The sequence below is a fragment of the Anas acuta genome, chromosome 1 (assembly GCF_963932015.1).
Source record: "Anas acuta chromosome 1, bAnaAcu1.1, whole genome shotgun sequence".
NCBI lineage: Eukaryota > Metazoa > Chordata > Aves > Anseriformes > Anatidae > Anas > Anas acuta.
Genome location: NC_088979.1, coordinates 31,734,836 through 31,760,583, shown reverse-complemented (window position 1 = coordinate 31,760,583; position 25,748 = coordinate 31,734,836). Strand labels below are relative to the sequence as shown.

Genomic DNA, 25,748 nt, shown 5'->3' with positions numbered 1-25,748 from the left:
TATGAATGGAACTTGAAAACTGACTTTCTATTAAAATCTGAGCCCTAGTAGTCTACTAAAAATCATCATCAGCTGTTCTTTTCCATTATGAAAGATATATTTGCATGTATGGAACTCACAATCTGGCCACCTCATTTGTCAGTTTTTAATTGAGGCAACACAGAGGAACAGCTAGGTTTTTTGTATTTCATGAATAACTGCAAGTAGTGCAGAAGAGAGAAACCCCACACCATTCTGTCTCATGCACACATGCACAGTAATGATGATGTTAATAAAAAAAAAAAAAAGAAAAAAAAAAAAAAAGGAGCATGTACCTCATGTACTCAGTTTCTCTTAGAGATAGCAGGAAGGTACCAGTTCGCTATCACAGCCACCTTCCAGTCCCTAATCAGTGCTTTTCCTCAAATCCTGCCCTCCCCTAATCTAATGATCTCCTAATGAGGCATTTGCCTTCTTTTCTTCAAATCCTGGTCCTTCAGAAATACTCCTTTTTATCTTATTCTTTCATCTCCTCCATTTACGACTATTTTTAGCTACCTCATTTAGGCCCTGCTTGACTGTTCAGAGACTTAAAACTCTGTCAATGCACTTCCACTAAATCACTGCTGTACCTCTCAGTACGTGTTTTCCTCTTCCACTGTTTCTCCTATGAACTACCTTTCCCTGTGAGATCGGGTAGATATTAAAACGTTAATAACAAAAGAAAAAAAATACTTTTGTTAACTCTAAAATATGTATTCTGTGCGCCAAACTTAAAGTATATATTGATTTCCAATATATAAATGAGAACTGAAGTCTGAGAACCGAATGAGCAAGATTTAGGAGAGGAAAAAAAAAAAAAGACTTCTGGTTCAAATAAAAGTTGAAACCACTTTCCACAGGGAAATCCTTATTTGAAGAGGAACAGAAGTTTTCATGTGCCACTCAGCAAACAACCCAAATTAAGTCCCAGCAGAAAGAGGAATGACAATGTATATTCTGCAGGCCTTGGAAAGAGCAATTGTACTGAAATTACTTCAGTCCAATTCAGAAAATCTGGATAAATAACTCTTTCTGTGTAACTTTAGTATCAGAAACCCAGTCGAAGCCATTATTACACAGCAAAATACACCGTATTTTTCATCAGTGTGGAAAGCAACTCCCAGTCATGTCTTGGAAGCAAAAAACTGCCCAGGCAATTTGCTCATAAATTCAAGGTGCAATGTATTCTATACACTATTTCCACAAGGCAATCTTTTGCAGGCGAATGATGGATGGTTTGCGCCTTCCTGTTTTCTTGCACTCTGATTAAATCAGCTGTCAGAACCCAGATAACATTTGATCAGAAGGTGTCTGGGAAGAACACCTCACTTTGCACAGCCATTCTGCGACACTGGAAGGTACCGAAGCTTACAGTGACAGGTAACTGCTGCTGAAAAGGAGGAATAGCAGGGAGGATTGCAGTGCTGGAATCAAAGAACAACTCCTGACATCACAGCCTGGAGCAAGTGAAAGGTAGTGATGTTTGCAGAATACATTAACAGACCAAAAACATTAGGTACAGGATCAGGTCCTGAAACACCTTCAGTTCCTCAAGGTCTGACCAGTACAGCACCCTCTGTACAGATGAGTGGTCCACTGATACTGAAGACCACAGCCAAACCAAAGAAGCTGAAAGATTTTTGCACTACTTTAACTTGTCTTCCGTAGAGTGAAGACAAGTCACCCCTCTTTTAGAATGAAAGCTCATGGTCAGTCAAATAGGTCATTTAGTTCTTACCAATCCACAATAAACTCTCTGTTGCAAAACATTAAAGTTAGGTAAAAGGCTAACTTTTTAAAGTTAGGTAAAGGCTAGCTAAAGGCTAGGTAAAAGCAATGTATTGTGATCTGAAGGCAAGAGGGACATTCTACTGAGGAACACCAAAAAGGACTCTTGGGGCCTCCAAAGTAGCAAAAAGCTGTGCACAATATTTCAGTAGATCTACACTGAAGTACAAAGTTGAACACAAAGTCGGGATGAAATGCCAAGATGGATCCTTAGAGATTTTTTTTGCTTCTCTTTTCAAAGTTTGGGCTTAAAATCCTTATGAACACTTCACTGATACATAGTTCTTTACTCATGAAACAAATGCTGGAAATGCCCATCTAGGTAGGTGTATGGTTGCAGCAGTCTGTATACAAGTAGCAACAAACAGGCTTAGATTACATCGTATCTTTCAAAAATTAACAAATAAATAAATGTTAAAGAAAACTTTAAATTTAAAATGAAGTTCTTAAAAACAAAACAAAACAAAAAAAAAACACACACCCCCTCACAAAACTCAACAGTGCAGTATTTTAGATCAAAGGGGAACCAGAAATAGCAAAACAACTATGCAATAAAAGAAAAACTACTTTTTTAAAGTCGTAGTTCTAAAGGGTAGACTATGAAGAAGATCAAAGAAAAAAAATTGTACTGAGCATGACAATTAAGAGAAACAGGGGGTGGTACATATGAAGAGTTTGCATATCACGAGTGCATCCCTACCAGAACTGAGAATGTCTCTGGAAAGCTTGGGAGCACACACAGCTTGCAGTGTCAATGTGAGCACAGTCATCTGACACTTCAAATGTTTTTTTTCGAAGATTTGAGCCATTTAAGAAACACAGCATGTTTAGCTTCTTAGATACTGCTTATTTTGTATATGCCTGAATATTAGATTGTATTTGTCTTGGAGTACACTCTACAGTATCTTTCCCAGTAACTGCAATTTGTCATCAGTGTTTGACTACATATCAGGAGTGGCAATCAGAGAGACCTTTTCTATCTGTGGAATGTTTCTAGCAGACAAGTGGAAGTGAAGAAACAAAAAGCATAAGCATAATGGGTCCCAACCCATCCTTAGGATTTCCTGCTCCATATTAGTTGTAAATTAAATACCAGCTTTCTAGTTAATGAAGAAAAAGGAAGTAACAAGCTATATTGAATTTCAGTTTAGCTTTATTTTCAGGTGCTGTTAATAAAATGTTCCAAAATTAAGAATTATATTCTTTTACATTTATATTTTTATGTACTTACCATTTTCCTTCAATTTCTAACCCCTCCTGTTGAAGGATATTTAATGATTTTCTCTTAGTTTGAGCACTCTAAACAGGATATAATTTTCTCATGCCAAAAAAAAAAACAACAACCAAACAACAAACCATCACGAGGAAACTGGCATTTAAAGTATGCCCTCTTAGTGATTAAAAGGTATCATTTTAAGAAGGAAGCATTTTGCAAGATGTTTTTGTAATAAAATAAAGGAGATTAAGTGCTCTACAGGATGAAAAGCTGTTTGCATTCTATAGCCAACACTTTACCTTTCCTGTAGTTTCTCATCAGTGATCTGTAATTCTTCTTTTAAGTTCTGATACCTGTCTTCCCTTAATAATCTGGTGCCATCATAGAGGGTCAGTTCTCTGTCATGTATTAGTCTGTTTGAAAATAAAAGATAAGCTTTATCTAGCCTTTAATTTCCTTATATAATGCTTATTTCAACCAATACTTTTTTAATTAAAAAAAAAGCTACCTCAGTTAACACAGGTCATTGTAAAAAAGAAGTTATAGCAGTTTAAGATGCATCCAGGTGTGAAGATAAAGTAATTTGCATTAGTAAATAGTTTCAATGCAAAGTCAGTTAGTAAACCTGGATTAAATAGAAAATAATGAGAAAATGAAAGAAAAAAAGATCTTTCAAATTAAGTGGCATTAAACAGCCATTTAGTCATACTGGTACCAAGTAATATGCTTCTGGTTTGTTTCCTGAAACAACATATTTCAATCGGTTTTAATGAGTAATATACATAGAGACACAGCTTTTTTTTTTTTTTTAATGCAGACGTTGATTATATGTATTTAGATACAGCACATGCATGTGTTAGAAGAAAAATCAGAAGGTAAAGATAAACTGATTTTAAAAGAGAAAGAACAGGCTAACATTCTTTCTTCTGCCTACTTTCCTCTGTATATATACAATAATCGAATTTGTAAAATGTTTTTGCTACAACCTGCTTTTAAAGCTAATTATGTCCTGTAAGTTTATGAATTGCATTACACAACTCAGGTCAACAAAGTACAAGAAATGTTTGACCTGATGTTACAGATTATTATTAATATAGTATCTGATATTACTACTTTTGCTTCTGGGAAGTTTAATTTATTTTTTTACTGAGTTGTGAAATAATATTTCAAAGGAGTTCTTTTCAATCAAAATAAAGAATGCTTTTACATGTAACTAATGATTGCATTTTATTTAGCATCAGAATGCATTCACAGTATTTTAAATATTTTCTGACATCTTGCATTTTCAAATCGTTGTGCAAATATTACTAATTTTTAGATTTGATAACTGTAGAGTAAAACCATTCTTCAATTCAGACTTACACACTGTATTTACAGAGAGCTGAAATTTTCTGTACTATTAGACTTCTAAAGAACATTAAAGAATTGCTTCTGCTTTCATGTATGTAAAGACTGAATGTTATATGTTCTATCAAACTTGCTCATCTTGATTTTTACAGCATTCTGAAGTTATGAACTCATATTCACCATAAGAAACTTAATTTCTCAATAGGCATGCGCTCAGTAAGCAGACGATGTACATGCAACTTATCCATGCTCATATCCTGACCTTTGAAGTACAGCTAGAGTGCCAGGGTTAATTCGATGAATGCCATCAAGAATAACAAGCTTTCCTTCCAGGGCAGCAGTAACAAGCGGCGATGGTCTCCAAGCAGTGTCCCCATTAGGAAGAGTATACCTCTGCTGTAGCAAATCTCTGGCTGTCATGTCCTGTCAATTCATCAGAAGAATATATTTATACTGTATTGCATTCTACAGGTACCTGCTTTCTCTTTATAAAACTACATTCTGCTTTTCCTGACAATATACCCAAAGAAGATTAGCAGGAAATCTCCAATTACTTTTTGAAAGAGTATTAGAAACATGCACACACACACACGAACATTCACACACGTGTTATGTTAAACAGTCTTTGAAAGTTCTAGGCAGGCCAGTATCACCTCATTGACCCCTCTGAAACTAGAAAAAAAGCCTTTTTTATTATTATTATTATTTTTTTTTTCCTTTGCCTTAAATGTAATGGGAGCTCATGAGAACTTGTACAGTTTCGTGTACAGAAGGGGGCAGCAAGTTACACCTGGCGCAAACAGAAGTCATTCATTTTATAGAGAAGAAATCGCCTGAAAGAGCAAAGACTTCATCATTAATCCTAAAGTAACATCATAACACAAAAGAGCATGACATTGTACTTCTTAGAAGAAAAGTACAGCGGAAGCTCGTCAGAGAAGAAAGGACAGGATAAGAAAGGAGCCAGTAACAAACACAATACCAAAAGTATGTAGAGCATCACAAAGTAAGACTTGGGGAATAAATTGCAACCAAAGACAAAATCTCGTATAGCCTCCAGTATAAATATTTTGAATGTTCCATTACAACAGGTATGCACTACAGCAACAAGGATGTAATAGCAATTTTGTGGCCTGAAAGATGAAATTCCTTCCTCAGTCTGTGCTGTGAACAGAACTTAACCTAAAATCAGATGAGAAAAATATTTGCTATTGTAGCTGTAGCTTTTGCATATGTCCTTTTCACAACTATAAACCCTCTGAAGAATAAAAATAGAATACATTACATCATATGGCCTGAATCATTTCCTCTTTCTGCATTTCCTTAAAAGCCTTAAAATAACAGGACTAAGTCTGATTCTTTCAGTATAATTTTTATAATTTAGAGCCTCACATTCAGATGCACAAAAACAGACAGTGTTTTTATTATTATACTTCTGGTTTTTAATGCACTGTTTGTGCATTCTACTGTTTGTGCATTTTATTAGTGACTTCGTAGACTAAGTAAGCCACTTTTAATGAAAGCCAGAGAAAAAATTAAGTATTTTTAGGACTTGTATCAGAAGTGTGCACTCTGTAGTTAGCAAATGCTGTATAACTGAATATTCAACTAACACACCTTCTGACAATTCACCTCTACAGGTATGAAACAGCATCCAGTATGAATTATCAGCATATATATTATAGCCTAATATGCTATATACAATGATGTCTATCTGTAATTCCAGCAGCTTGAGAACCACGCGTTAGTTTTCTCAAAATAAACTCATAAGTGTATTTTGCTGCAAAAATATTTTTTGAAATAAAATGAATGTTTATATCTTTATTTAAATGGCTCCATTAGGTTCAGTTTAGTGATGAACTGAAATGAAGCATCATTAACTTAACGCTTGCCCAAGCTCTGTAAGGGGTTTGTTTTCATACAATCATTAAGGTTGGAAAAGACTTCCAAGATCAAATACGTTTTTAATGGCAACGATTTACTGCTTCTATTTATTTACTCTAAATTTATTTTTAATACATAATATAATAAATATAATGTTATGAGATATAAAAAGATAATATTCTGCCACTAGAAATTCTTCCCTTTGGAGGGGAGATGACAGAAAGGTATGAATCACTTCCTCACCCAACCCCACTCCTCCACCACCACTTAAGCAAAGCAATTGCAAAATTATACTGCCTTATGAAACAAAATTTTTATTTTCATTTCTAACCGTCATTGTAACTCAGCATATGCTTTATTGCATTGGTTACTTTCTAAAATACCTCGTATACCAGGAAAAAAGGAAGTTCAGGAGAGAACACAAGCAGGGTAACTGCTTTCCTCCCTTTTGCAGCTATAGCAATCCAAGCCTCCCATTTAGCCATTTTCCACGGTTCTCCGTGCTAATCATGTTCTTGGCAATTATGAGGTGAAAAAGCTCTGTTTCCTGCTTTTCATGCCAGTTTGGACTCACATTTTGTTAATATTTCTCAAATAAAAAATTGGAAGGAATTTGTAAAGAACAATTATGAAGTCATACAAAAAAAAAGAAATCCTAGAAACAAAAACATCACAGTACACAAACACAAGTGATGTACTTAAAAGATTGCTTTTGCTGTGGAAGAGAGAAAGGAAGAGCAAGTTGACGGAAAATTGTTGTAACATCGCTTTGAATATTGCTTTTTTAGCCCTAAAAATCTAGGAGGAGAGATAAAAATAAAAGCAAAATGTTTTATTTTAAACAATTTAAAACAAAAGTTCTCTAGCTACAGTACACGAAACTAGCTGGCTGCTGCTTTTCGTTTGCTGTTCCTTAACTGCAGTAGGAGAACTTAAAAACAAATCCTTCCTAATCAGGATGAGTTTCTTTGGCAGGAATTTGCCTACGTGGGATTGTATATAATCAGAAATCTGTATAAGGATGTCAGAGATCACGAATTAGACAGGAATTGTTCAGTGAGGCAACTGTTAGAGATGATCTATGTGCTCAAAACATTTAGGAACCCTTGGTTTAGATACATTCGATTCTAACCTCACGACATAAAAGCTGTCGACATTTTTCTGTGAAATCAATAGAAAGACCTAAGGCTCTTCACACTATTCAAATCAACTAAATCAACTTTGGATGTAAAGGATGAATCAAACATTAGCACAATATGGTCTCTCTCAAAAGAACCAGAAAGATATCTTTTGAAGTAAAATAGAGAAATCTGTTCCATTAAACTTCTCATAGCCTTCATTATCAATTACTGTATGAATTAATATTTAACATTGCCCCTGTCATTAACCTATGCTACTACTTTGCTGTGCGAAGTCACCGATGTGTACAACACATCAAAACAACAACAAAAGCATCCTTAGAATATAACAGAAGATGCATGGCTCAGCTGCAATCATATTTTACACATGGCTTCCTGTAAAAACTTCTGAGATTTTCTAAGACACTGCACATAGGAAATAGATACATGCAGAGATGCACATTTGGACATTGTGTAGACATGTCTATGTCTACACAATTTATAATTTATACCAAAAAAATAAAAATATTTTATAAAAATATAAATTCTAATTTATACCAAATGCTGAGCTCACAAATAATTCATTTTCTTTTGCCTTAGCAATGATGTTTCGTATCACCAAAAAGCCTCTATGAAAACTCTCTGCCCTTTTAACTCAATCAAATCCTGGTGAAATCAAAGGAAAGGTTCACTTCAGTAGAAAGTGCTTCAAATCCTTGACCTAGATTTTTTTTCAGTAGGAATTACAGACCCTTTGAAGGAAAGATGTTTAGTGAGTAACCAATTTCTTCAGCAGCTCTTCCTCCTATCATGCATCTCCAAAAAGGAAGTCTTCTGCTCCTATTCAGTGAAGCCATACTAATTAAAGGTAGGATGTTGAAAGATAGTGGCCATATTTTTAAGCTTGTAGGACCAAATAATTGCCTAATTTTGCTGGTGAGTACCCACGGCCCCACCGTGTACAAAAAAACAAGGGTTAGGGTGTGTTTGTCCTTAAGTAGGTTTATAGAGGTGCAAAAGTTCTTTTCCTGAGGCAATTTAAAAATATGTTTATGTGGATAAGTGCAGGGAGAAGTACAACACAGTTCTCACCCAGAAGTTATGCACCTGTCTTAACATTCAACTGTACACGAGGTAACAGGTGCTGCTGGGAAGCCAAATGTATTACCACGAACACAACCTAGCACTGATGGGCTGTGTAGCTTTGGATCCCAAATGTGCTCACAGCTGGCCAGGTTAAGGCATAAAAAAAGAGCTCCATTTATGCAGACCATTTCAGTGCCTGCATCTTTATAAGCTAAAGGCATTCTTGAGGAAGGAAAAGCATTGGGATCCTGTCTAGAGAGGTTCTCACCAGTTCAAGAAAACATAAAATGGACTTTTTCTTCTTTCATCACCATTAATATCTCTCTTTTCTATTCTTTTTTGTCTGTTTCAACCCTTCAGTGTCACCACCCCTTTTAGTCAGCGTCTCTTCTCTCCCTACATGCCATTGCAAATCCAGATCAGCTGCTGTGTCCTCCTTTGAAGGTCTCCGTGCTGCCCAGGAAAAAATTAAATAAGCAAAGGAAAGGGAAGAAAGAGACCAATATATTGCATTACATCTCAGACTAGCGTTCCCCTACATTATTGCCTATTATCACTTATGACTGCAAACCCTTTTGCAGTCATATTTGGTGCATTTTGGCTCCCAAGGTCATGGAATACCCCTGACCTCATATTTTATTTGAGAGCAGTTTCATTACTCAAGGTTATAAAGAAAACCTTGCATGTATGATCACTACTGTAAAAATCAAATTCAGTCACTCCACTTTTCAATCTCATTTTTTTTTTTTCTATTTTATGTCATGAGGTTGTAGTTCACCAAGATCTAAGACTGAACAATACTCTCCAAACAAGTACCAAGTGGCCACTGCCTACAGGAGATCACTGTTACGCACGACAGACCTCAGGGTTTTCAAAAAACTCTGGTGCTGTGAGACAGTCTGAAGTGTTGTCTGGATGAAACCAAGGGGAAAAAAACCCTAAATGTACAGCATGCCCACCACTCCCCATTTATCATACTCCGAGACAACTGACAGCTCCAAAAAACTTAATTCCCTTAATCTGTACGCCCAATCTGTCTAGAACCGTTCCTGCTTTTTCTATCTTTGTAAATACTAAACTTTAAATTTTACTCAGTAAAAACGTTCACTCTGCCATTACCTTTTCAGCTACTATAAATTTCTTCCTCCAACTCAGCTACAGTAAGATAATCTCGTCACCACCTTCAAAGCTCACGGAGGAGGCCCTTTCCTCATCATTTTATCCCATAACTGCCATTCTAAGGCAACTAAGCCAGTGTGTCTCATGAAAAATATAAACACGTCTCTCCAAAATTCATTTTTAAAGCTACATCTATACTAAGGCCCCTTCCACAACATAAATAAATTAAGAACAGATAGGCTAAGAGCTTCAAGATTACTGTTAGTTTGCTATAGCACTGACAAATAATGAGCATCATTAATATTAATTCAATGTAATATGTGTATATCACATGTAAACACCATCTTCTCTACTGCAGTGCAGTCCCACCACAACTGTAATCATCAGGCTAAGCAAAAATGCAAAAAAAAAAGGAAAGGCACAGAAATTACAATATTGTTTAAAATTCCACATGATATGCACCAGACAAAACAAACTTGTAAGAGGACACAGACAGGAGAAGAAATTAAAATAAACTGAAGATTAAACCTACAGAATGTGAAAAATAAAAAATTCCTGAGAAGGATTTAAAACTTTTTGTATTCTCAATACAGTAAAGAAGCTGTCTTCTGTAACAATAAAAAATAGTTTTAATCATGGTGATACATTATAAAATTAAATAGTATAAGGAAAGAAAAAAGAAAAAAAGTATAGGTATTCTAGAGAATTCCAATATACATGAATTACAAGAGGTCACCACTCTGGTCTAAAGGCAGGAAACATACTTCAAAAGGAGAAAAAAAAAGATCTGAAAAGAAGAAGATACAGAGGACAAAGTTTTCTTTATGACACTCAGTCATGCCAAATCACAAAACGAAATGTCAGTTCTCTGTGGCTAACAGAAAGATCACTGTGATAAATAAACAAAACATAAGGAGAATCATTTAAGTTATGTATCTTTCTTTTGTATTCCCAATGAAGTCAAAAAAATTAAAGTAAAAGAGTATCAGGGCTAATTTATATGTAATAACGTTGAATTAATATGTATTATATTAATTAGGTCTACAATAAAATGTTAGATGAGCATTCTAACCAACTAAAAAAATGCTCTAAAATGATCATAAAACTTTGCTTTCTTTGAAGTCTTTTCCATCTTCTTTTATTTTTTAACGTGTTTGATGATTATCAGTGATTTTAAAAGCTGCAGCTGTATATGAAGATGACATTACACAGAGAATCTGTGTGTTATATTTTGGATCATATTTACAGCATGATCATCAACCAATAGTTTACTTACCTGATACAGCATGATAGGTTCTATGCTGTATCCTAGTATATCAGCAAATTCCTTAGCGATAACTGTTTTGCCACAGCCCTAAAGAGTTAATAAATAGATAAATAAATAAGATTTCATTGTAAGGAACATGGGGAAAGGAGGGAAAAATAAATTTAAATTCTTACTTTTCCTCCAATTAAACACATATCTTTAACCATGTGGGACTGCATCATTTCTGCCAACAGCTGATCATGGCTGGAAGTCCTTACGAAAGTTTCTGATTGAGAATGCTGTTTTAACATCCCAGTCCCAGCTGGAACCTATAAGGAAAACAAAACAAACAAAACAAAATGCTAAATAAGCTATACTGTGATAGCTCTAGGACTGAGTGAGGACTGAGTTACACTTTTCCAAAAATACTGTAATATTTTGCAGATGACGGTCATTATCAAACCTAAAGCTTTTGTTGAAAAAAAAAAAGTTGTATAATTTGTAATAAACAACTTCCTCTACATCTCCTACTCCCACTCTTAATGGAAAACAATACAACAAAACAAAACAAGAAAACAAAAACATGAACCAATTCAATTATGGTACTGGGGTGTGCAAAGAACTTGAGGCTGCTTATCCTGGAGACAAAATATTAGAATCACTGGTATTTATTGCTTGTCGGAGAAAAACAAATGGGAAGGAAAATTTTGAAAAAAAAATCTGAAGGGGCTACAGAACTTTGGAGAGTAAAAATATTCAATCATCTTCCACATTAAGACACTCGCTCTGCCTCTTGTTCTCCTGGGAATTGTTTCATCTTCAAACTCCTAATGTCCTCCTGTTCCCTAAGAGACACTGTGCAGACATATTTTCAGAAGGCATCATTTACATGTCAGATGAAAGCAAAAATCTTCCGCTCAGAAAAAGTCCAATCAGATCCCTACAGATTCAAATTTTTCTGATAAATTCCTCTTTGCTGCTCTTCCCCTTTTCATTGTCATGGTACAAACTCTCTGAAGATATTCCTCACCAATGTGAAAACAATCTCTTTGTAACTCCCACTAATTCACCTTCTTTTAGAGACTCTCCAACCTCCAGATTCAACATTAAATTCAAGTTCTTGGATCAGTGTCTGTTTCCTGAATAGAACCTCATTTTACCACCTAGCGGATCATAAACTTCTTCGGAAGAAACTCAAACTAATCATATTTGATGTGATTACTTTTGTTCCATTTTCCCAACATCCTGTGTCAGAACATTACCAAGCACTCATTAGATTTTATTTGAAGTATAGACAGACTATTGCTATATTAAAGAAAAAAGGGAAAGCAGCACCAAGAGCATCACAAGTATTCTATTATTCTAAATTTCTTGCTTTTTTATTGCATTAGAGATTTTCCTTTCATCCATTTTTCAGCACTTGCTTTATCATGATATACTTAAACTTGTACTTTCCTACATGTGACTCATTTATATAAAAATAAAATATTTCTTATCCATAATCTTATTGCTTATCAACATGCTCTAATAAATCATAAAATCAGAGAATGGTTGAAGTTGGAAGGGACCTCTTGAGATCATCTAGTCAAACCCACCTGCTCAAGCATGCACAGCATCATGTCCAGGCAAGTTTTGAGTATCTCAAGAAAAGGAAATTCTACAACCTCTCTGCGCAACCTGTTCCAGTGCGCCATCACCCTCACGGTAACTATGTTTTTCCTCATATTCAAATGGAACTTTCTGTGTTTGAGTTTGTGCACACTGCTAACAGTCCTAACACTGGGCACCAGTCCGACCCCATCATCTTGACACCATCTCTTCAGACATTTATATACACTGATAAAAACCCTTCTCAGTCTTCTCTTCCCCAGGCTAACCAGGCCCAGCTCTCGCAGCCTTTCCTCATAAGAGAGATGCTCCAGTCCCCTAATCACCTCCATAGCCCTCAGCTGGACTCTCTCCTGTGGCTCCATGTCCCTCTTGGACTGGGGAGCCCAGAACTGGACAAAGTACTCCAGGTGTGGCCTCACCAGGGCTGAGCAGAAGTGGGAGGATAACTCTTGTCTGGCTGCCAATACTCTTTCTAAGGCACCCCAAGGATACCATTGGCCTTCTTGGACACAAGGGCACGTACTAAATGAAATAAAATGTTACACTACCAAAAATTAAATATTCAGTGCAAATGAGTTTCAGTATCAAGTGTAAGTGTTAAATTCTTGAGTAAGGTTATGACAGCAAAATAGAGTTTTATGAATGTATGAATTCTTACCTGGAATGTCACTTCCTTGTCACCGATCTGGACAGTTACATCAGCCTTGAAGGGTTTGTTTCCTGGCACACTTTCTACTTTTGTAATCCTTCTTGGGCGCAAATGGCTTTTTGAGTCTTGAAGCTCAAAACGCTGTAAAAATAGGGGTTTGGAGGTATTAATTATTAAATACAATTTTCTTTTTTAAAACTGGTACTTCCAATAACAGGGTCAGAAACATACTCAATATTAATTTCCTGTGAAGTCCTAAATCCATTTACTTAAACTTCACTTTACTTCATGTACCTGTGTTCACTTTCTTGACAGCCTATATATTTTACATATTCATTAAAACCGAACCAAAAAGACCTACCATTTACTTATTCTGACTGTAATGACAGATGTAAATTTAAAATGACATACAGCGACTTTGCAGTCTTATTCAGACTGAAATTATAAGAGAAATGGATGATAGACTTTAGCAAATGCAATAATAGAACACCTACCTTTGCAGGCCATTATAACCAACTGCAGATTTCAATTTCTGGCTGCCAATAAAAATAACCATCAAACATTACATTTATGTAGCCCCGCAGCCTTATCACATGGCAAAAACTGAGGATAACCTGTACAAATTAAGCCTTCACAGCATGTTCTTGGTATAACAAAGATAAAGAAATGGACTTTTGTCTTCCCAATCTCCTTTTGAGCATTATACTGTATTTTATGCTGTATAGAGAAAGCATGAAAACCATTTAAAAAATCCTATAAAAAGTCTATTTTGTTGCGAAGGGGAAGTCATTATCAGGGGGGCTCAAGCAACAAAATACCCCACTAAAACTACTGAAGTCATGGTGCCTTTTTATTCAACAGAGTGAAAGCTGAATCAACAGGAGACAAAGAAGTATCAGTCCAACTCCTTAGAAGAAAAGTTAAACAGAAGTCACTAAAGTGAAATAATTCTTAAAAAGTATGTGGTTTTATTACTACTAGTATTCACAGCACTGCCTATTAAAGTTTAGAAAGAAAACTGAAATGCATTCATACAGACACTTTGGCTCTTCATCAGTTTGTAAATTTCCACTCTGGAGCAAAAGCCGATATAAATTTCAAGTTTAAACTTGAGTTTAAGGTACATTTACTTTAGCAAAAGACTGCCCCAAACTGTATTTTTAGTATAACAGCTTCAGATGCCATTAAATATTTATACAGCAGCAGCAAAAACGAATGCCTGAATCATAGTAGTACCTCATCCTGTGATTCGAAGAAATGCCCAAACTATGATTCTGTTAAATGAACTACGGATGTTCTCACTCTCACGTTCATTAGGAAATTTTAATATTCTTGGTAATTAAATGGCATTTTGGATAGGGTCAAATCTGCTTGTACACAAAACCACAAACTGTACACTAAAATCCCCTACTCAGATACCAACAGAAGAAAATAACTGAGCAAGCAGTAAGGTTATCTGTATCAGCAGCCTCTGTGTCAATCAGTGATGATGTGGAGACAGCAGTAGCAGGTCTTGGGAGTCTAAAATTCTGAAGGTGGTTTTATGTATTTATTAATGTTGTTGAGGGTCCTACAGCTCATCTTTCAGACCCCAAAGCAGGGTCGAAAATTGAAAGATAGCTGTCAATCTCTGCAGATCTTTACTGAATTTGTGTGACACATTTGAATCATCACTTTTTAGCACAGAGATGCCACTGAACTGGATAATTTAGTAATTAAATAAATTACCACATTTACACCTGGACAGGAGAAGCAAACAAACAAGACAACTCTTTGTGTCTTTCAGGATACGACAGACCTCTGCTGTAGTTCTTTTAGAATTACAATAGCTAGATATGGAATCAGAAAGTGGCACGAAATGGATGTACAGCGGTTTGTCTGAGCCGGAAATGACTTCCTCTATATAGAATCCAAGTTGATAGTTGCAAAGGAAAAAATGTTTGTGGCTTGGAAAGACAACTATTGAGTACATTCAGTATCAGTAAGTTTGGGATACACTTACTTGGAGAACCAGAAATGGGCAGCCGCATTGCCTCAGACTCAAGAGGAAAGAAAAAAAAAAGAACAAACTATCCACCTAAAACAAGAGAAGAGGTTTGGCACTCCATAACCATCAGGCCACATTCTGCATGCCTAGAAACATATGAGAATAGGCATGCCACGAAAAACAAAACAAGGAATAAGAGGAGTTCTGAACTCTTGGAAGCATCTAGTGATCAGTACCGTCTCAGGAGGGAAACTGCAAAGAACACTCTGGTGCTCCACCTGGTCAAAGGAACAGAGAGGTTAAATGAGACATATTTGCAGATAGCCACTCTGTTGAACCCACAGGACAGCAAAGCTGTTCAAAAAGAGATGTGCAGGCATCCAGAAGCAACTGATCTTTGCTGAAGATTCTCTTCACCGGAGGGAAAAAGGTTTTTTCAAGCAAGAAGGAGACTGAACTGTTTTACAAGCAAACTCTGAACTGCAAGCATAAGATAGGATAGATGGGGAAAGTCTGAAGGCAGAGATTCCACTGCAATGGTATGTATTGGCACCAAGAGCATTCATTAATGCAAAAACCCAAAGATTATAAATGACTGGAGAGGGGCTTGTCATGTAGAGGGATAGAACAGAAACAATTCCTTCCTTAGACCACAATTTGCAACAGAAAGATCGTAGACTGAGCAGAACAAGGAAAACAATTCCAAGTTTCTGAAGGATTAGTCCACTCTCCATGAGAGAGTACCTATGTACTTTGAAGGGGTTCCCTACTGTGAAGCAGGGAAACAGATTTAGAGGAAGAGGTCAGGCAACATTAAAGAGGGTGTGCAAACAAAACAAAACAAAACAAAAAAGAAAAACGAAAAAGGAAAAAAAACAAACGAGTCAAAGGGAATAAACAAGCTCATACCTGATATAAGATCAAGAAACTAAATGCAAAGTTAATCACTACATGAAACCATGAAGAAAAATTCTAGATGGTTCTTAGAGCTAAGTTAAACACTTGGACAGTAAACTAAAAGGGATCTGCTGCTCAGTTATTAAGACAAATCCGATCTATGTGTTGTTTCTGAAATCTAATAGGATTCTCTTCATTAGAAGTTTTTAAAAAATAAAATAAAACAGTGGATGTTTCCAATACTGTAAAAAAGCAAGCCTGCAAAAGGCACGTGAGAATTAAAAAGGCAAAACCCGAATCTCAGATGAACCTGAAGTAAATTACTGAAAGCTTATTAACAATGAAGAAATGAATACAGAACAGCTGCAGCTTCTTGTGAGCCACCTAGTTCAACTGCCATACAGATGACCAATTCTATAAATGCCTATCAATAATAGCACCTAGGGAAGAAAACTTCATGACTGTGAGAGACCATCATATGTACTTAAGCTCACTGTTCAGGAATGTTTCACTGAAGGCTGTTTTCCTTGAAGTTGGTGATTTATCAACATCTAAATCTTCTAAAGGAAAAGCTTAGGTTATATAACTTCTTGACTTATTTCTTAGAATTGCATTTCAAATGTTCATCTGTCAGTCAAAATAATTTGTCATGCCAGTATTTCATGTATAGAATAATTTTTAAAGGCCAGAATTCAAATCAAGTCATGCTTTCCTTTGCAAGAGCTCCTTCATTTAAAATCTTCTTTCAGAATAGAAATTGATACAGTTTCCCAAATGCAGTGACTTCATATATGGGTACCCAAAGGCACATCATTCTCAAGTCTGTTTCGGTACATTTGTCCTGTTTATCACAAATTAATAATCTAATGAATAATGAATGTTGCCAACTACAGTCCTTGTACAAACGACCTTTATAAGCAGCTCTCATGATCGCTGCTGATGCTGGATTAGTGTGCAATCAAGGAACACTTTATTCAACACGAACTAGTTTGACACAAGGAGCCACATTTACATTATACGAAAAAGTTGGCAGACAGATAGCCTGAATTAAACCTAAGACAAGTTTAACTCCATCTAGATCCACTCAACAAGAGATTTGCATTTCAAAGGATCTTTATGCTTCCAAGACTAATTCTGTAACAAATTAATTTTAATCGCAGGGAAGGTGTAAGTCAATAGTTCATATTAATTGACAATCAAGAGTAAGAATTATGAGAAATACCCAGTACGTGGTGGAGTCCCAGTGAACAAGAAGGCATATATGGAAAAGATTTACCTAAGATGAAGATTATGGTTGGGAAGACAGTGTGTGGTGGATAGAAAATCTTCCAGAAACATACGCAGGTTCTAACAGCTGCCAAAAGTAGCTGTTTAGCCTAACTGCCATCTACCTCACTTCTCATCTTTGGCTGCTGACTGAAACAGGCGATATCCTGAAAATAAGATTCATTATCAGGGAGATCACTATTTCTCCATGTCTGTCTCCAATTCAGATGTCTAAACTTTACATTTTACTATATGAAATTTGTTTTTGTTTTCTTTAAACATTAGTTAATGTTAAACACTGATTCAATCCTCACAAATCAACTTATCAACTGCAAATATATTTCAAGTATACCATTTTTCAACCCTCAATCCTTCCTAGCTAAAATTAATATTCCCTAACTGTATCCTGTTACACAGAAAAAACAGTTTTCAGTGGCAAACATTAGCTGGATGCTTTTTGGAAATCTGTAGGAGGGTAGAATAATAAATCACCTTGCTTCTGCCAGACTCCTCTCCCTTACATTTCTTGTGGGATGGAAAAAATCATTTCTTATTCATGTTTAATACAGTTCTGGCACTGCTACTGCTAAAATATCATTATAAACAGGAGTTCCTCAGTACAACCAGCTATTTTCTGCATTTTTTAAGATTCTGTGCTTAGCGCTATATGTTGTGTGCAAATAGAATAATATTCCAAGCAAGATTATATGGATGTGGTGATATAAAGGGACAAGCTTGTAAAACTAATGCTGAGGAAGAATACCCAAAAAAATGAAAATTAACACAGAGATGTTCAAGTGCTAAGGAGGTGTTTAACAGTAGACAGTCACTGAAGAAGATTTTACTAGTCAAATCCACCTGTCTTACAATGGAAGCAAAAGCACACGCAACACAAAATTCATTAACAGTAATGGAAAACGAAAGAGGCTGGTGGTACAGAATATTAAGACATACACTATGTATAATTGATAGAGGAAACACAACACAAAAAATGTCAAATAAAGGCATATTGAGAACAGGAGTGACTGTTACTGCTTTGTTAAAAGACAGAAATCTGCATTTCCATCCAGATCCTGGTTCTTGCAGGCAATTTCATTCACCCTGAAATGTGCTGGACGGGCAACACCACATGACACACTCAATCAAGATTTCTGAAGGTTTCCTGGAATAGCTTCTTAACACAGGTGCTGCAGTGGCCATGCACAGTGATGCACAGATGGCTCTGCTAATCACAAACAAGGAGCAGATCCTGCATTTCAGGAAACGAGACCGGCTTGTTCAGGGAAGTGGCAGGTATGATCCCACAGGGAAGGGCTCTGAAGGCCTGTGAAAACTAGCAGGATCTTCAAATGCAAGGACTGTCCATCCCGAAACTCATGAAAATGAGCAAATCAGCCTGGCTACACAGGGAACATAGAACTAAGCTCCCATGCCAAAAGGCAGTATTCAGGAAATGGCAGCAGGGAGAGACTACAATCACTTCCCTGACACATGGGTATGGTTTCAGGAAAAACAGCTACTAAGCTACTAAGACTACTAAGTCAAGCATTTCTAAATATGCAGGTGCAAATAACTTCAATTTTTCATGACTGAAAAAACTGGGTAAGATGCTCTAGGCTGCAAATGTTAATTTGCAGTAACTCCTTACAATGCATTCAAAAATTTGCTAAATTTTTGAAAGAAGGAATAGAAAAACCCAGCCTAATTACATTTGATAAGCTATTATTATCATCAAGCATGGCCAAAACAACACAACATCTGATCAAAAACAAGCAGTAAAAGGCTAATACAGACTAAAACCATACAATATAATCTTTAACCATGCTATACAAAATGCGTTTTTTGTCACATCATCTCTTTTTTTTATTTTATTATCTCCTCATAAAGGTCACAGGCAAAAGGCATTTTTTAAGCATTTGACTACCTTAACCATGTAAGTAGCTACTTTCACATTAAACAAGCACTTCTGTAATAGCAGGTTTTATGTAGTCTTTAACTGAGGTCTAAATATTCTACACAACATTGAGAGTTCACCTATCACTATAATGGAATCTATGAGCTTATGTTTCTTTGTTTGCCTTGTGTTTTTTTTTTTTTGTTTGTTTGTTTGTTTGTTTGTTTTTTAAATTAGCATCAGCAATAATGTAACCATTTAGATTACTTGTTTTTGTTTGTTTCTTTTGCTTTTTCAAACTGAGCTAATGAAGAAGCATTAGTCAGGAGAATGACTGTCATAATCCATCTTTTCCTGGAATTACAATATGCAATACTTACTTTTAGTGCATCTTTGACTGCAGTCCTGCCTTCCTTTCCAAGGAAAACATCATAGGGGTAAAGCCGTTCAATAACATGCTGGACTGACATCATAGGAAAGGAATCCTAATTCAAATTAAAAATACAAACAAAAAGAAAAAAGATTGGCTCGTTCTTTATCAGCTATTAACCTCAAAATCCAATATAGTGCTAAACTTAAAATAAAAATCTAAGGGCAATAAACAAATGACCACCACATCCTGTAGTTGCTCAGATGTCAACGTAGGCATTTTGCGTGTTCAATTCATTATAATGTAAATGTCTAAAATAGGTTAGATAAACTATGACCCAAAAATTACTTTCTCTCCTGTTCATAAATGGAAGCTACAGTGACTAGCTCGGATATGTAAAGTCATTTCAGATTAGGAGAAACAAATCCCACCACATGTAACTGAGTTTCATAGTATCACTAGAAAAAATTCTGTATGACAAGAAATCTGTAATACAGTAATGATCTACTCATTCACAGCAATTTCTAGTATTGAATTCTAATTCAATTATACTGTACAGATTCTGCTTAACAAATCAATTCCTAGAAGATTCTGAACCATTGATCAAAATTTGGTTTGCTTTGAAGTGAGTTACAAAGTATGCTTGCATAAAAAACTGAAAACAATGTTTCACACCTCCTTGCTCATTATAAGTAGCAATTCTTCTGTCTGTTAACTGAACTAGACAAATATTCCAGTTATTTTGCCACAGTAATAGCGAAAGAAATGGAAGTATATGAATATGGAAGTAAATGAATAGTCAAGAAACATACACACAAATCCTTTCATGGTGGAAAAAGGTGTTTCAAAATTGCTGAAGTAATGCCTGACCGTTTGTTTTCCAGAAGACTTGAAAATTGTTAAGGACTAAATGTGGGCAACACCAGTGGAAAATCAGTTAGTCAGTGGACTGAAATAAGTATTGTAAATCAAATAAAATCAACCAATTTTCAATTACAAACTTGGATTATACAAACATTCAACCAAAGAGGAGAAGAGTTGCTCAGAAATGAAATAAGGAGATGCATATTTTATGAAATGCATAATTCAATTCATACTTACAATCAGTAATACTATTTATAATGTTCCATATTAAAAAAGCATTAGTAAAAATAAATGATTTAAGGGCGTTGTAGTAAATGTGCTGCCTGAAGGATCAGAGAGCCCGCTATTACATTTTAAAAGCACTTTATATAGATATAAAACATAACACATAATTTGTCCACATTACCTCAAATTAATGATTACAGTGGCACATCCAAAATTAGCCTCTTCAGAACAGCACCCTATAAAAAACTCTCCCTTTCAGTAGGCAGGAGTTTTCAACTTAGGAAACACGTTTTTGGACAACATGAATCCATAACAGAAGGAGACAATCTTTACAATGTATTCATTCCACACTGCTATATGGTTAAGTCAACCTAGCTAAAAGTGGAGGATGACAGTGACCCGGTGTGATGGAAAAACACTCTAGCTAGAATCAGTGAGAACAGTTGGCTTAGAAAACTGAGTGATTAAAACTAATTCTAAAAGAAACAGCTCTGGTCTATCCAAAAAAGACACTGTCATACAATGATAACATTTCACATTCTCTAATGTAAAATAAAATGCTTCCTTCATTCCATAGTTTAGATAATAGCTTACGGCTCATTTTCTTTCCATTACTCTGAAAGCCATCTGGCATTCATTTAAAAATAATTTTTCACTACAGGGCTCAAAGAATAAAAAGTTGCAATTTATTTTAAAATACATCATGTATTTCTTTCCAAAAGCCCTTCAAATACTGTTTCGCTTCTCTAAACTTGAATCTTAATCACCTCATACTATTTGATGCAATATCACTAATTCAGACAAAAATTAGGTCTGTAAGTACCAGGCACAATGTCTTTCTAGATCACAGCTGAGGGTACTGAGCACAACAGTAATACAAGCAAGTGACATCTTTTAATGTGTATAATCCAATAAAAGATGTAGGAGTAAACTGCCACTCTGCAGTACCACAGGTAAGATGATTGCACAGAAGATACAACAGATGCTCGCACCTTGGAGAGGAGGTTTGAGAAGCTGTCCTGGTATTTCACCCTACTGGGTTGACCACATCTTCCTGCAAACAAAAGTGTACCTGCCTGTCTCTTTCTTTATCAGATCTCATCTCCCTGACTTCCCTCAGGAGTCACCTTTTTTCACTGTAACTTTTTACCAAGCAATTACAAAGACCAAGGGACAACAGGCTCTCAGGGAAAGCAGATAGACTGCCATAGCTTTAGGCCTGACCCAATGCATCTGCCACCATGAAGCTGGGAAGTGTATGGTCATTATACTTCCCTGCGGAGTGTAGCTGTCAGGAAGTACTGTTTCTTCAAGTATGCACAGCATGCATCTTCAGATAACCCCCTTGTCTACGTTTAGTCTAAATCCACCAGCTAACCTGAAGACCTAACATGGGATTTATCTCTTACTACTTAACTGTCTCAGACAGAGGTGTACCCACATTGGAACTAGTTGGTCCTTTTAGGTGTTAAAGGAGAGTAGTCAGTGTCCTTGTAATGAATGGAGTCATTATGATTTACACCCATACTAGTAAACCAGAGAAAGCACTGCCTAAAAGTGCTTATTCCTCTCCACTGACTAAAAGGGGGGCTTAGATGACAACCTCACTGTCATCAGATACACTGTAAATGCTCCTGAAGTCACATTAGTTGATCAAGCAGAATAAAAACATGATTTTGAATGCCCAGATGTACTCCATCATTTCAAAAATCTTGTGTCATGCCATACTTTGTCCTACAAGATTATGGTACATACTTGCTTAAAGTATTATCCCACAAACCATTTTTTTTGTTTTAAATGTTCTCGTTAATCTTCTTCCAACAACATGAATAATCCAGTTCTAATTCTAAGAAATCTTAAGCTCATTCATTTTCACAGCACATGTGTATGCACATACCAAAATCTGAACTGCAGCCGATAAGCTGTCTAAAGGAAAATCTGGAAGTCCCAATGTAGAAGATTCTTGAGAGCAGAGAGTTGTAGCAAAAGACAGGAGCTGAGAAATTCTGCAAAGGAAAAAATAATTACAGAGTTTTATACATGCCATCTATATTTAAAATACTAAAGCCTAAAAAGTTAAATACAGTATAAGATCGGTATAAGAAGCTGAATCTCTGAGCACAAATAAGTAATGTGTGATTGAAGTTCTAAAGCATTAAGAATTCATTATATGTAGGATGCATATAAAAAGCTGTTTGAACATACACCCACACATATTAAAAACTTGTTCAGTTCTGGTCTCTAAGTAGTGACAGAGGTTACAAAAATAGCAAGGAATCCTGAAAGAACACCACATTTCTTCATTAATTTTTTTTTTCTTTTAATTATGAAAAATTACCTCTCTGCAGAAATGTTTGATCCAATTGAATATAATAGTTGAAGATGGTCCTGAAAATAGAACATAAGATCATACGGTAAATTCATTTTGGGGTCATACTGCGGGTCATAGCTCATGATGTATGAGACATATTCTGTTTTTTCTCTAATTTAGATATCAACAGTCTACTCATTCCTGGGCAGAGAATTAATTTTACAAACGAAAAGAAATATTATTAAATCTTTCTTTCTTATTGTTTTATGGAAGTTATTTTTCTGCTGCAGCATTCCTTGGCAACTTGAAGCCTGCTTTTCAGGAATTTATTAGGTAGCAGTATGAAAAATGCCATTTAAGATAAATTTATTATTTAGGGATTCTTTTCAGAGGTGAGCTAAGTAAAATAACGTCAAAATATTAGCTCTACTCAGTACAGATAATCCAACTTTTCTGTTAGGACACTTACCTTGAAGGGCAGATGATAAACATCTCTAGCTTGAAATCTAGAGCGAAGGGGAGGATCCAAAGGGTTACCAGAATATTTAGGTACTGGCAGACCCAACGCTATTACTCGAAAATCTTCACTAACCCGAACAATCTTCCATGCATCTAACTCTGATTTTGTATGTTCCTAAATTAAAATAAAGCAACAGGAAGAAAAAAAAAATACATCATTAAATACTCCTCAAGATTAAGCTGCAAATGAACTAACAATCCTGGTCCTTCAAGCTGAATGTGGTATTGTTCTCCTCTTTCATTCAGAGGGTCTCAAAAGCACTAAACCCTTCTGATTTGTGGATTGTAAAAGCAAGGTTCTCCAAGACAAATGTAGGCAGAATGTTTGATTAGGTGCAGCTTTCAGGCTGATAGCACTTTGATCATGGACTCTACAGATAGTCAAAGTTCAGAAGCAATTTTACAACCTTGCTTTCACAAAAAACAGAAAACCAACAGATGAAAACAGTTATTTTATTCTGATACACTAGAAGTGCATTACCACATCCCCCTCAAGAAACAAAAACAACAAAAAAACTATAATTTGCATAAAAAGGTTGCATTTTTAAAATATGCTTTATTGTAAGCAATAACAAAACCAGAACTATCACTAGGCTCCTTCACAAGAATTTGATGTTGTTTATTTCAGCTGTTGTCTTATAAAAGATTTAATGCATACAAAAAATGCACCGTTTAGCCTTTCTGCATCACAGTCAAGTCTTCCTTGAAACTTCCTGCAGATCCAGTTATTTAGTAATTATTCACATAGGAGAAGAGAAAATGAACATTAGCTTATATAATATCATATTCTCCAAACAACAAACCAACAATATTAGATTTAGTATTATAGCAAGAGATTTATTTAATTCATCTATTAGCAGTATGCCTGAGGCACTCATTTTGAAACATTTTATCATTAGGAAAGTGTTAAAAAGGAAAAAAAAAAAAGAGGAAGATGCTTTGCATAACTGCAAACAAGTCCTGTCTGAATCTGAATTCTCATTTTCAGTCTTGATCACATTTTAAAAGCTCATTTTCAAATTCAATAATAATGCTTCCAACAATTTTATCTACTGAATAAATACTTCAAATTGTTTTCAGAAAAGGCACAGATCAGACTTGTAACCAGAGATGAGATGTATAAGAAATATCAGTATATTTTCAGAAATCTGCTACAATACTAACAGCATCGTAGGCTAGTTCATGTAATCAAGATCAACGAGAAGGCTTATTGCAAATTTTCCTTTTATTTCACCTGGGTCTGAATCATATACTTAACCACAGTTATGTATGATAGACAGAAACATGAGTGAGAAGAGTTCAGACTGTTACAGCAGACCAACAGGCACGTGACTGGAAACTACAGCAAAGAGAAAGTAAGATACAGTGTACTGGTGGAAACTTTCTGATGACATGCACTGAGGCCCCCCAAAAGACTGAAAAGTATCCACTCAAATTTAAGCAGTGGGACTGAAAGCCTGAAGAAAATGAAAATGGCTAAAGTAGCAACAGCAGCAGACACTAAAATCCTATCAAAAGAAAATTCACCAACCATTCCCTGTAATTTGGATTGGCTGTTCATGCATACTTCACTAAATTAAAGGTGAGACAGCACTGAGGATTATAGTGTTGCCCATATTGACCTCTCTTTTTGTTATTCTAACATTTTAAAAGCTTAGCAACAAGATTATTGCAATGTTGAAGCATTTTCTGAACTTCGTGGGGACACTTTCAACTGCAATCTCTTTTTACAACTCTATTCTCTTTACTCCCAGTGGCTTTTGCATTTAAGAATTCTTCACACAATATTAACACAGATGACTGCTTTTCATGTGGACAGAGGGGACACAGATTAGAACAATCTTTTAATTGCAACTCATAAAGGAATATTTGGCTTCTCACATAGCTTTCACCCTTTCGATCTCATCCCATATACACACCAGGTCTGATTTCATGCGTTTCGTTTGTAACTACTATCCCCTTCATAACAGTGCAGGAAAACAAAAATAGAAAATCCAAATGACTTTTCCCTACCTGCAGAAGTTTGTCATAACGTTCTGCAGACATGAGAAAGCGACCATCTTCAAGCTGCATTTCCCTGTTCTCCAGCAAATTGTTTAGCACCGGCAAGACGTTCCGCTCAGCCTTCTCCAGACCTTCCAGCACAAGGATTCTGCCTTCTGTGGCTGCACGAACTGCACACTTTTTGAAAACAAAAAACAATGTTGGAGAGAAATAAATATTACATTTCTTATGAAATTCTGCTGAAAAAGAATCTGCAGATACTTTGCAAAACTTCCAAAATTTTCATAAGAATCAATAAGATACACAGAAGTAGTGATCACGAAGAA

The 25,748-nt window shown here is 35.7% G+C and overlaps 1 protein-coding gene across 2 annotated transcripts in view; it reads right to left on the bottom strand.

The window, feature by feature from the left end:
- VWA8 (von Willebrand factor A domain containing 8) overlaps window positions 1-25,748 on the bottom strand; it is a 181,831-nt gene that overhangs the window by 121,978 nt on the left and 34,105 nt on the right. For both annotated transcript variants that reach the window (XM_068675481.1, XM_068675471.1), the window contains exons 5-14: window positions 25,432-25,599; window positions 23,369-23,533; window positions 22,927-22,976; window positions 22,486-22,594; window positions 19,510-19,614; window positions 13,095-13,226; window positions 11,020-11,154; window positions 10,856-10,933; window positions 4,635-4,795; window positions 3,325-3,438 (exon numbers count right to left, since the gene is read on the bottom strand). In XM_068675481.1, coding sequence (XP_068531582.1) covers window positions 3,325-3,438; window positions 4,635-4,795; window positions 10,856-10,933; window positions 11,020-11,154; window positions 13,095-13,226; window positions 19,510-19,614; window positions 22,486-22,594; window positions 22,927-22,976; window positions 23,369-23,533; window positions 25,432-25,599 — 1,217 coding nt within the window. The remainder of the gene's footprint in view (window positions 1-3,324; window positions 3,439-4,634; window positions 4,796-10,855; window positions 10,934-11,019; window positions 11,155-13,094; window positions 13,227-19,509; window positions 19,615-22,485; window positions 22,595-22,926; window positions 22,977-23,368; window positions 23,534-25,431; window positions 25,600-25,748) is intronic.